A 13,313-nucleotide genomic window follows, 5' to 3' on the forward strand; every position below is an offset into this window, starting at 1 on the left:
TTGAAGAAATCACAGCTGAGACCATGTGTTGGCTTCAAAGTTTATCATGTAAGCCCCAGTTCATCCAATTGAACTGTAATGGAGCATCTTCTGTTGTAACTTACTCTTTTAATCAATTTTAACTAAGCTTTGAGTAAGCAGATTATTCTTCTCATCATTTTGTAGTTTTGGAGTTTTCCCTGCGGCAAGATAGTTGATAGCTAAAAGTTGTTACGACTAAAACGTGGAAGAAGAGATGTAACTGTGAGTGGGTTCGAATTGCAAACATTTCAGATGAGAGATTTTATTTTTCTACCAATGATAAGGTCTGTTCTACATATTCTGTATGTTGACAGCTGCTTTGCACTTCAGGATGCCAAGGCAGCCTTGTGGCTGATGGAGATGGAGTGGCCCAGTCCCAGGGAGCCTGGGGCTTGCCCAGCTGCATGCAGGTCCTTGCTGCTGAAAGACAGAAGGAAAAAGTGTCTTTATTTCAATTACTTGACTTACTAACTTATGACATTCTGCAGCCTAGCTGTTCATTAGCTACAGCTTGTATATCCAACTTGTAAATGTGATTTTTTTTAGAAGTATGGGCAGTCCCTTAATAGTTTTCCTGGCAGTGCAATGTTACTTGTCTGTTACCAGATATTTTAGTCTTGAAAAACCTTATCATTGGTACAAGATGGCAAGGGCTGCGTCCTTGAAGTTCTTGTGGTAAAATTGATGCAGTTTTCAGTTATTGTGACACAAAAAAGTACAAAAGCCCCATGTCATGGTAATGTGGGATATCTTGAAGTTCAGATGGGAGTTTCCCATTGAATTAACCTTCAAGCTTAGGTATTAATAATTTTTTCCTCAATTTTCTTTGGGTGTCTGGCAAGATGAATATTGTTTTCTAAACATACTGGTAGGTGATGTATAAGCATATATGCAGTCAAAGAATGCATCTTAATAAACATATTTGTGCACATTAATAAAATGTTTTCTATCATGGCTTTCACTAACATGCAATAGAATGTAGACTCATATAAGCTTCAGCTGTATTGCAACTTTTGTGGCTGTAAGATAAATTTAAGTCCTGATGGAGGTATTTGTAGATATTTCATATTTGTGGAAGGTCAGGATGTAAATTTGTCTCCTCATCACCTATTGCACTTGGATTGCAATTAACATCTCAATAAATAAACCATTGGGTGTGGAGGGTCCCCTTGATAAGTTGGGTTAGATAGCTGAAATGAGTGTTTTCCTCCAGCTTAATGGCTTGTGAAAATGCATTACTCCCCTACTAGTTCAGGCAAGAAAAAGATTAAAAGCATTAAGTTACCGTAGTTCTGGCATGATCTGGTTACACAAATGTGGGAAGTGCACTTGATGAAGTGCTTCAGCTGGACTTCCCAACAGTACCATAGAGATAAATCTCTTGATGACTGGAATTCTCTTACTGTTTTCCTTTTTTGTGCCGTTTAGATCAAGGTTTTCAATATCTAGCCTTGTAACTATTACAGCCACCCGAGCTTGCTCTTTTCTTTTGCAATTAAAACAAACCTGAAGTTATTCTCAGCTTTTCCAGTTCAATATGGAGAAATTCTACAGGAGCATCCAGACACTTCCATCAGGAGTGTGCAGCACTTTGTGCAGCAAAGCTTTGTGACAATCTAAAGATACTGGTTGTTCTGCCCCATCTATTTATACTTGGCTGACAGAAAGTAGCTAGGAAAAAGGTTGTTCATGCCTGGCTAGAAAGTATCCACACCCGGTTACAGTGGATAGTAGCAATTTCTTTGAGACATTGTTTGAGAAACTGTACTTACTCATTTTCACCCTGTGCTGTTTTCAAGTAATAGTCAAATCCTCCAAACATGTCTGGTAACCACAATGTTTGCCTTGAACAGAAGTTCCTTGCAGGTCTTCTGGGCTGACAAAGTTGGGCTTTATAAAAACTGCTAAAATTAGCCAGCCCTTCCCTGCTGAGATCATAATATTGGAATAGACTCTCATAAATGGTGTGGTTTTAAAATTCAGTATAAAGCTAATAGAGCAGGCTTTGTTAGGATGATTGGATGTGGTGCTTTCAGAAACTGCACCTTTATTTGCTGGCTGAGTTTTCTTTAGATTTCCATCCCTGGGCAGGCCATAGGGTGGGAAAGTATACAGTGGAGAATGCAAGAGGCTTTAAAGAGTACTCCTGCCCTAAGCTTGTGCTCTGTAATGAAGAACTAGCCCTGGTAAATATTTGCTGGAAACGTACACAGTGTGTGTGGTACTTCACCAGATGTGATTCAGTTGAGTATTTTTAATAACTGGGTTTTATTTTAAATAAATATATTTATTCACGGAATTTTCTAGAGTAGTACCACACAGATTCATATTTGAGTTTTCTTTTGAGGGGACTCTGGCAAGAAAGTAGTCTGTAGATTTGCTACCAAAAATTGTTTCCAGTTTTGTTTCTATGAACTAGCCACCTTTTGCAGTGACAAGCTGAGGAAAAAGCACGTAGAAATCAGTGTTAGAATAATTTTTCAGTTCTAGAGGTTGAGACATCTCCACAGAGGAAGTACAGAAACTCACATAATCTCAAGGTCCATTTTAAATAATTACTTGTATTTAATTAAAACAAACCACTGCCTAATCAGTTTTTCTCCTCTAAGTTCTGTTCCTTTAAGTGAAATCATTTTAGATACTATTTAGCAGAAATTAGTTAGTAGTGATGGTGTTTTTTCATTGTTTTTTTACATAGAGAAGTCAAACTTATTAATTAATATTTTAGACTTCACAGGAGCTGTGTGGTCATTCTACAAAAAGTAATTGCATACTACTAGGTGATGAACAAGACTATTTGCCTTTTCCTTAGAGTGTGCTGGTAGTCTGTTGAAATACATATAAATTTTTTATGGCAGCCTTGACTTTTGACAACTTATGCCTTCCTTTACAGGGCACAAAACTATGGATAATAATGGAATACTTGGGTGGAGGATCAGCTTTGGATCTTGTAAGTATATGATTTTTTTTTCATTGTAAATATCAGTGAACTTTATTTCATTGTGGTTTTATATCACTTTATAAAAATAAGTACCACTGTATAAAAATAAAAGGCAGCTGATATTACATCACTGCTGTGTGGTAATGATCCAAGAAGTGTGAATTTGTTCTGTCATACTGAATTCATGTTAATTTTTCTATTTTACTCTTTGTCTCAGCATTAGGAAGCATGCATTTGTTCTCAGTCAAATGAAGCAATGGGTTTTTTAGTTTGAGAAGTCCTTTTCTTGCTGTATGTTTGGTGGGGTTTTGGATTTGGGGTCCTCTGTCCATCACTTCCCACCTCCTCCAAGGAGAATTCCTTACACTTCAGTAAAAAATGTTTCCTTTAGGTTTGGTCTCAGGAATGAATGAGTGTGTCCACAGACAGTTAGTTTTAACTGGTTAAAAGGTGTTGGGTTTTCCATGTTCAGGTATTTTCAGTTAAGTATGAAAGTGCCTTTTACTTCAGATAGTGTGGCATTCATGGAGGGTGTAGCCTGGAGAGTGCACAAGCACAGTCCACTGAGTGTGGATGTGGTTTCCCCATGGTTTCAGTGCAGCTCTGCCTCAGCTGCAACGCTACAGACCCACCCTTTCCTGTAAGATAATATAGCTCAGTCTTTGTGTGATTCTGAAGGGAAAATACCATGTCTTCACTATTACAGAACAGTAATAATTATGTATTTGCTAACAGGGGTCCTACCTGTGAGCGTTGAAGTATGTGCTTGACTTCACAAAACTATTTAAACTGCTTTATGAAATTACATCACATCAACTCATCAAAAACATAGCAATTAGGTGTAACAGGTGGTAGTTTGTAGCTCTAGAACTTGGCCCTTTTGAGGAAGGGGCTGTGGGGTACTCTAACACTTTTGAGTAATTGATCATATTCTGTGGAGTGTCAGAAACAGGGAAATAGCTATAACTAGTGCCAATTTAAATCACTGAACCTGTAGAAGAATAACATTTTAGAAGAATAAAATTCCAGTTTTGCCTCACTTTGCCTTACAGCAATTTCATGGTGTTCACTGTTTTGGTGCTGTGTTGTTGGTAATTTTTTTGATTGCTCACTTGAATTTATTTTGTTTTATTTGCATAGATTTCTAATTTGCAAAGTTTACACTTGATCCATTAGCAGCTTTATAGTAGCACGTTATGTTCTTGATACAAAAGCAAGCATGGAATCTAAAATGCTGGGACAAGTAAAAACTGCATCATTAAATTGAAAACTCACAGTCAACAGATTAATCTATTTTGAAATGAGCTGGTTTTCTTAATTTACTTAATCTAAATTGCAAAATTCAGTCTGCTGTGTTAGCTGCCTGGAGGGAAATAAAACTTTCCACAAAGTTAGTTGTTGTTTTTCTCTCACTTTGCATGTTGAGGGGAGCACAGGCAGTTTATGTCTGAGGAGTAACAGCGTTTTTAGTGTATTGGCAGTAGAGGAGAGGTGAAGGTCATCATTCCACTGGCACCTATTTAAATTAGAATACTGACATATTGCATAGAATATGTTAATTTTGGTAGTTCTTTAAACTTGAAACATTTTTTTTAAAGTGAGATTTAACTTAATCAAAGCAAGGCAAAAATTAGATACAAGACTAAAATTATTTTAACACATCTTTTTTCCGAAGCTGCGTGCTGGCCCATTTGATGAGTTCCAGATTGCTACTATGCTGAAGGAAATCCTGAAAGGTCTTGACTACCTACACTCAGAGAAGAAAATTCACAGGGATATAAAAGGTGTGCAACGTTTCAAATGTTACTTTGTTAAAGCCTTTAAAAGCCATAAAGCAGTATTCTAATTAGTTATTATGTTACTTCCCCTTGGCAGCTGCCAATGTCTTGTTATCAGAACAAGGCGATGTTAAGCTTGCTGATTTTGGAGTTGCTGGGCAGCTAACAGACACACAAATTAAGAGAAACACCTTTGTTGGAACCCCGTTTTGGATGGCCCCTGAAGTTATTCAGCAATCAGCATATGATTCAAAAGTAAGTATGAGAGTAGAACATATTTCTCTTTTTTTGTATATGATTATCCAACAGCATTTATTTTGATTTTTTGCTTTTAGCTCTGTCAGTATGGAGAGGAAAAAAGTAGATTTGAAATTGCAAGGTTTCAAATAATAAAATTAAAAGTAGGATTAAATTTGTTTTATACAGTAGTTCCATGTCGTTCTACTCAGGTGCAAAGTCACCAAGTAAAATGATGATGTCATGTCTCTTTCAAAGCAACTTCCTGAATGTGGAGTGTGTTGGTTGATTTTTTCAATTCAATGTTTTGCATTTAATTCAAACAGTAATAAAGTGCTCACAAAGTAAAATGCTACCAGAACATGGCAGTTTATTTGAAGTCAAGATGGTAGCCAAAATGTTAATTTCTTCTCACATCTTTATACACAGCTCTGGGTGTAATTTCTCAAATGGTATTTCTGAGGATCCATGTAAAGCTGAAAATTTTAGCACAGGTCTTGAGAAGGTAAAAAGTAACTTGGTGGCTGTGGATTAGCAGCATTACGGTACCTTGTGCCCTTTGTCATGAGAGCTCTTGATGGATGACTAATGGCAAAGGAGAGTTTCCCTATGTGAACTAGCAGTAGAAAAGCAGAGTTCTTCCATGTTTTTCTGAGAGTTGAGAACTGGTGCTAGAAGTGCCAATAAGGAAGGAACAGTCCCCTCTTCTGTGTGTAAAACCACAAGGTGTCCTAGAGTGTGTGGCTGGTGAAAAAGCAGGATGTTTCAGTCTGGCATTGGACTTTCCACACTCTGGACAAAACCTTAACATAGGATCAAGAGAATAAAAATCTTGGTATGTGTGAAGTCATACTTTCTTACTGCTTTTTCTCAAATAGTAAACATGAAACTGTACTTATGTGATGTGTATATAAAGAAAAAACTGTTGGATATCTGAAGTGTCCTGTAAACATTCACGCTCCAGGAGACTTTCCCAGAATCAGTCAGACTGGAAGGAATTTGTGTACTTGTCATAAGGGTTGTTGCTGATAAAAAAAGTTGGATTTCTGTTTGGGGTTTCAGTGGTCCCACTGTAATGTGTTCCCTAGGACAATTTGGAAAAGCTCTCTCCCTATCCTGCTTTTAAAATGTGTGCTGGCCAGTCAGACTGGGACTAATTCTTCTGCTTGCCCTGTGTATAGATCAGCTTTACCATCCATTCATTTGTATTTCCCCAGTGACCTAATCTTTTGCCTTCCATATCTCTTCACTGCATTGCAAGAGTCATGTCTTCTCCCTTTTTTTCAATGACAGTAGGCTGGTGGGAGAGCACAGAAGATACAAGCCTTTGGTTGGAGAGATGAAGGATTTGGCTAGGATACACTTCAATTTCTAGACTAATACTGATGATTTTTTTGTATCTGGACTGAATTTTATTCTTTCTCTTTTTCTACTCCAAAAGGCTGGAAAATAAACTAAAAATTAATACATTTTAGTAGTGCCAGAGATTTGTAAGCCCCATCTCTTCTTTTAAGTAATTTTGCCTCAATACACAATTGTTGGTTATGGTATTTCAGTAATGAACGGTGAGTTAGTTTAATTCTTTGCTATAAAGGACAGCTATTTTAGGTCTTGTGAACAAAAAAGGAATATTGGAGAGATGCAAATTGTAATCCTTGTTTGCTCCATGGGCAGTTTCGGTTTAAGATTCTGTGCCAGGTGTAGTCGACTATTGCCAAACACTTTTTTAATGAGAAACTCCTTTAGTGATCTAGTAGCTTATCTAAAAAGATGGAATTCATAATATATTTCACTTGGGAAAGAAATCAAAATCAGAAAAGAATTTTAGACTTACAAGTATTTTATATATGATATCAAAATATCATACTGTGTTTTGATACAAAGGCAGAATTTGTTTATGATGATGCTTTTAGTTAAAATAAATAGTACTTCAGTATTCTTCTGTGACTGACACTGTGAACTCGGTGCTTCAAGTGGTGTTTCAAGTCTAACTAGTTGTCAATAGTTCTCCAGCTAAATTCATCAAGCAGTCTGTTAGGAAAGAAATTAAGGGATCCCCGGCTGGATTTGATTCAGCTTTCTGCCTTGTTCCTTTAGAGTGAACTGTCAAACAAGGTTGGATACCTAAACAGACTCTGAATTAGACATAGAAAATTTGTGGCAATTTGTCATTAACATATGGGAAAAAATCAAAGGAAGATCAATATTTCTGCAGCATTTCCAAAAGCGTGTAAATTTAGGTGTCCATTTAAATTGCTGGCAGTGTTAGAACACCAACAAAAATGATGATGTAGATGTTTGTCATTAAAGACTGATTAAGTCAGCCAGGTCTTTGTGAATCAGGTGCTCCTGAGGTGTTAGAAAGAAATGTTTTCATTATCTATTTAAGGCCAGCATTAATTTTATTATGTAGATACATTATATGTGAATATTTCAGTTACTGAATGCTTAATTTTACTTAATACTTAATAGCCCATAATTTTGTACTAACAGTCCCTTTTCCCTCTCTCAGGCTGACATATGGTCACTGGGCATCACTGCAATTGAACTGGCCAAGGGGGAGCCTCCCAACTCGGATATGCATCCTATGAGAGTTCTGTTCCTCATTCCGAAAAACAATCCTCCCACTTTATTAGGAGACTTCAGTAAACCTTTTAAAGAATTCATTGATGCATGTCTGAATAAGGACCCAACATTTGTGAGTAGATCAGTGTGTGTGTGTGTGTGCGTAGATATTTCAGTTTTGCTTTCTGCTCTTCTATGCTTATGAAGTATTTTGCTGGCATTGTGCATCATCAGTGATTTAAATAATTTTAGAGACTATACTTTCCGCTGTAAATTTTAGTGGTGCTTCTTAATATCTCTGTCTCTGTCCTAGTTTGTTTTGTTTAAAATACTCAAGGAGGGGGAATGCTTGAAGAAATTACAGTGGCAGAGGCAGATTCCTAAAATGCACTCTAAACTAGGAAGAGAAGCTTTAACAGAGGAGAGAATCATCTGAAATCCTTTTCTTCGGCACAACTTTTGCTGTCTGAATTCAACTTACAAGGAAACGTGGCACTGGAGAGTTTTCATTAGTCATTTTCCTGGGTGTGACCTTCTAAAGTAGAAGGATAAGCTGTATAGTCTATGGGTGACTTGGTCATATTTTTAGCGTGCTTGTAAATGTGGATTACTGGCTTTTCTGACTTCCTGTTCCACTAATTTCCTGATATTATACAAGTTAGCTCTAGAAGTCTCTTGTCTTACTAAGTCTCCCCCATTAGCATTTAAAATCATTAAATGTTTGCATAACATTAAATATTTAAAGTGTTTCTTACAGCGCCCCACTGCAAAAGAACTTCTGAAGCACAAATTCATTATGAAAAATGCCAAGAAGACTTCCTATCTGACAGAACTGATTGATAGGTTTAAGAGATGGAAAGCAGAGGGACATAGTAGTGATGAAAGTGATTCCGATGGTTCAGATTCGTAAGTTTATTTTCAGTACAGTCTTTTTTGGGTGTGTTTTTTGTTTAGATAATGGTCTTAAAGTGGGTTTGCTGCAGCTTTTCTGTACACCTGTCTCTATTTCTTTTTTTTTGTCTTCTTCCAAGAAAACCCCCTAAAGACTAAGACATAAGTCAAGCTGTGTGCTTTTTGCCTCTTTAAACTTTCTCTCTTTAAACTCAATTTCAGTTCTGTTTAAGTGCTATTTATTTCCTAGTCTGAGGCTAGTGGTTGTACCAAAACCACTGAATCACAATTAGAGATATTGCAGAGCAAGGTTGAGGTGCATGAAGAAGTTTGCACAATGCCTGTGGAACAACATGCTTTCTGTAAGTCTCTTGTTTTTCTGGCTATCAGATAACTCTTAAATGGGATGCCATGGGAGAAGGTAAGCCTTGTAGGTAGATAACATCTTCTGTTTGCTTTTGATCACATTTCAATTTATTCAGCCTCTTTTAAAGTTCAGTTAATGTTTCAATACATGTTTTTCTTCTTATTTTAAGAAATATGCAACTAATCCTGATAGACTTTGTATTTGGGTTACCTATGCTTGCTTGGTGTTCTGTTGTGGCTAGTATTATGTACATCATGTCCTTTTTGTTCCAGGGAGTCCAGCAACAAAGAAAATAACTCTCACCCTGAGTGGAGCTTTACTACAGTTCGGAAGAAGCCAGATGCAAAGAAGCTCCAGAATGGGACGGTTCGTACAGACAGAGGAATTCTTTCTAATTGCTGGTTCTGAAGCCACTTTAAGGAAGATAGTGATAAAACTTAGTAACTTCACTTTTCATAAGAACTGACTGGTTTTTTTCAGTTCAAGAGATAATGCGTGTTAGTGGTATGTCCTATGCCATGTCAGCCTCAAATGCAAAATACACTGCAGATGCACTCTAGATCAGTATACATTCATAGGGATGGGAATTTTAAAGTCTCTTACTAGTGGAGAAAAACTGAACTGGTTTTCTGATGCTGAATGACATTGTTTGAGATGTTTTATCTGGCATCTATTTCAACATCCTGTAATATTTGTTGATGTACTGTGTCTTTGTGGGTTTTGTAATGTATTTTAAACACTGGTAAATTTAATTCAATTTATAAAATCACATGTGCTGTGTTAAGAGGCAGTGTGTATGTTGTATATATGCTGATGTATGTTATAGTATGCTGATGTAATCCATATTTGTTCACTTCTAGGATCAGGATCTTGTTAAAACCCTGAGTTGTTTAACTATGATAATCACCCCCGTGTTTGCTGAGGTAAGTGTTGGCTTAAAAATCTTCTTTGAAAGTATTAGCCAAATGTCTAATAATTTTTCTGAGTTTTAACTTTTCTGGTTTGTTCCTCAGCTCAAGCAGCAAGACACAAATAATGCTAACAGAAAGAAAGCAATTGAAGAACTTGAGAAAAGCATCAATGTGGCAGAAGCAACGTGTCCAGGGATCACAGATAAGATGGTGAAGAAACTTATGGAGAAATTTCAGAAGTAAGTAGTTTAGTGATAAGAGAAAGATCTGCTATGTCCAGTGCTTTAAACCTTTAGCTTTGTAGTTACAGGTAACACTTCTGTTTGAGACTAAAACTAATACTAACAACTACTGTATGTGGTCTTGAAGTGCTGCAACTTTACTGTAGTTGCAATATCTTTCTTCTTTAATTTAGCTTGCAGGTTTGTCTTAATCGTATTTACAGGCGAGACAGAGAATCTCTGTAATGTATTTTCTTACCTCTTTTAGGAATGTTTTCTTGAGAATGTCACCTGGTGGGTTTTTTTACTATAAACCATTGAATTGAAGGCATGTTCTTGTGTAGTGATGGAGAAATACTTATGTGCTATTTGCCTATCTGAAACAATGTAATTAACAAATTTTTTAACTTGCATTTTTTATCTGTAGATTTTCTGTTAATGACTCATCCTAAGAAACTTCACACAATTGACTGCTCTTTCGTATGGACCCAGTGAAACCCACCAAAACTACTTCAAGCTTGGCAGTGCTTAGCTCATGAGCTCCTTGTGCCTTTTGGATCTTTGCAACATATTGATGGTGATTGAGGATTTGAAAGAACCTACTCAACTATTTTGTGGCAGTGCACATGGTTTTATATTTTCAGGAAATTATTTTGTAAAGAACAACTTTTAATATTGTAGTTTCACCTGTTTAATCTGATAAATGTTGAGGTGCAGTTTTGCTTTTAGAAATAACCATTACTTTAGTTAATAGAATGTGCAAGTACAGTATGTTTTGATGCTATTTTGTTCCTGTACATGGAGTTGTACAGGTCTTTTATATTCATGAGTTAAACTTTTGTAAATCACTAAGAAGCTTCAGAGAAAAATAGCTTTTTCACAAGCATATTCAAGACATGTAATGTAGTGGCAAGGGTATTGCTGTAGCACCTGCTTCAACCAGCATATAGTTATCGTGCCCTGAAAAACAAACCTGCAACAGTATCTATTTTAATTCTAAATTGGTACAGTATTTTAGGCAGCTCTATGATTAAATATATTTGAGAGCAATATGGCAATAGTTTGCAGGTGATATGTAGCAACAGGTTTATCCTGATGTACAGTCTGTGTATTACCTTTTAGAACAGGTTTTGAAGTAGTAACTCAATCTTATATCATCATGGTAGGAAAATTTAGAGCAATACAGTTGAGGGGGTGGGGCTTTCGGCAATAATGGACAGAACCTGAAGTCCAATTTAACTTAATTTAATTTTTTTTCCTCTGAGTATACATGCCTGGGTGGAAGGGAGCCAGAGAAGCCGAGCGTCGCATGTTACATACCTCACACGCAGGTATCGGTGTAACACCAGCGTTCTGTGTGGTGGTGTTGTTTCTCCTGTAAGATATTTATACACATTTTTGTTCTGAAATACATTAAGTACAGTACATCAACATAATTTGTTTATAATTTTCTGAAAGTGTATTTTAAATATGTATTTACCAGTTAATATGCAAATAACTGAGTTATAGATATTCTTTCACAAAAAGGTAGTACTGTGCAGTACGGAGTGATTTTTTTCATAAAAAGTAGGTAAGACTATAAAGTTGCTTTCAGTTATATATTTATGGTACTGCTAGATGGGTAATCTCTTCTGTTGTTTTGTTCTGATTTGGTTTTTTCCCTTTTTCAACCCAGTATGTATATTATGCTGAAGTTTTGAACTGGGATTGTTTTTCAGTACTTAGCTGTGGAACTGTTGGTGTAAATTTATTTTTGATAAAGGCTGGGTGTGTTTATTTTATGGTTCAGACCTGCACATTTTGTTTTTGCACAAAAGTCATTTTAAAGAATCTGAAATATATCTGCCAAATATTGAAAAAGTAATGGTGTGCAAGTGAATACTGCATTTTTCGTCAAATGTTGCCATTACATCGTTTTTATATAAAGGACACTTGTGAGAGATGGTGGTTAGATATGCCAAGGACAATTATTTTCAATGGTGCCTACACTGTAAAAAAAAATTACTTTTAACTCCTTGTTTTAATTTTAAAAAAAATGTTTCTGTTTAAAACTTTCATCTGCTATATAACTGAAATTCAATTAGAATTTATATCTGAGAAAAAAGTCTGGAAATAGTTTTTGAAAACAATAATGTTATGGATTAAATAAATATTTTTATAAATGTAAAAGCAGCAAAAGTTGTAAATACAGTTGATCTGAAGCTTTACAAAATAACTGCATCACAGAAACGAATTGTAGTGCTCCTCTAGCTTCTGTAGTTGTTAGTCTTGTAAATCTGTTTATAGATGAAGCTTATTTCAATGTTTTGGGGGGTTTAAAATGGTTTAAAAATAAATATTTAAGTTCTGTAAACTTTCACGAACTTGTTCTGTTGTGCATCATTTTACTCTGGATTTCAGCAGCTCTGCAGAGGTGTGGACATGTCTGTCACAGACTCGTGTTGTGAGAAAGGTGTTCCCTGCATGGGTGCTTTGCCAAGTTCTGGGTGCCCCAGTCTGTCCTTGTCCAGAGGACCCCTTCCAGCTGCTACACCCCAGGCAATGGATGGAGCAGTCCCAGGGTTCAGTTTAATTCCTTTCCTAGAGAGGAGCCTCTGGGATGTGTGAGCTCAGACATGTCCAGCAGTGCAGCTCTGTCACAGCTCTGTCACAGCTCTGTCACAGCTCTGTCACAGCTCTGTCACAGCTCTGTCACAGCTCTGACTGCCTTTGGCCTCAGCATGGGGCACTGAAGGGACACAAAGGCCTGGGCCACAGCTCTCTCACCTTGGTAGCCTCAACACAAATCTCATTTTAAGGACCTTCATATGTATTTTTCAGAAATAAAAGCACGTTCTTACTTCCATGTCACTTCCCTTAAGGTGTTCTTTTTCTGTGCAAGTCTGAGGGAAGAGCTGATGGGAGTTCTGCCTGGGTTTTGTAACTGGTGGCTCTGCCCCATTAACACAGGATCTTTAATCTATGCAACTCTGTGAACAATTCTGGGTAGGTGGGGTTAGCAAATGACATGGGAAATTGGAACCTGACATGTTTGAGATACAGCTGTAATATGGTGCCTCTTCTTTTCCTGTGGAGTGGGTGGGATGTATACCTACCTCGTGGGACAGCATGGCAAAAACTCACCCACATGTGTACAAAACAGACTTTTCTCTTGTATTACAGTCCATTCAAGAAGGTTTTTTTATTGTGCTGCATATGCTCGAAGTCTCTCTGCATTATGAGACTATAATTAGTTCCTAAGAAGGGACATCTGTATTGCTGGTTCCAGAAATGAGCTGTCCTTTTCCCACGTGTTAGTTATTGATGAACTGTGTAACTTAATCAGCAGTATTCTGTTGCTGGCAGATAGCTAATGGAAAGATAGATCAAAATATTCATGCA

The 13,313-nt window shown here is 36.8% G+C and overlaps 1 protein-coding gene across 1 annotated transcript in view; it reads left to right on the forward strand.

Moving 5' to 3' along the window:
- The window catches only part of STK26 (serine/threonine kinase 26), a 30,857-nt gene extending 18,566 nt beyond the window's left edge, over positions 1–12,291 (forward strand). Inside the window, exons 4-12 of the mRNA XM_058847770.1 lie at positions 2,915–2,971; positions 4,638–4,746; positions 4,838–4,995; positions 7,490–7,675; positions 8,300–8,448; positions 9,073–9,166; positions 9,661–9,723; positions 9,814–9,950; positions 10,360–12,291. Of these exons, the coding sequence (XP_058703753.1) occupies positions 2,915–2,971; positions 4,638–4,746; positions 4,838–4,995; positions 7,490–7,675; positions 8,300–8,448; positions 9,073–9,166; positions 9,661–9,723; positions 9,814–9,950; positions 10,360–10,384 (978 nt within the window). The 3' untranslated portion in view covers positions 10,385–12,291. The remainder of the gene's footprint in view (positions 1–2,914; positions 2,972–4,637; positions 4,747–4,837; positions 4,996–7,489; positions 7,676–8,299; positions 8,449–9,072; positions 9,167–9,660; positions 9,724–9,813; positions 9,951–10,359) is intronic.
- The last annotated feature ends 1,022 nt before the right edge of the window (positions 12,292–13,313 follow it).

The sequence above is a fragment of the Poecile atricapillus genome, chromosome 12 (genome assembly GCF_030490865.1).
Source record: "Poecile atricapillus isolate bPoeAtr1 chromosome 12, bPoeAtr1.hap1, whole genome shotgun sequence".
NCBI lineage: Eukaryota > Metazoa > Chordata > Aves > Passeriformes > Paridae > Poecile > Poecile atricapillus.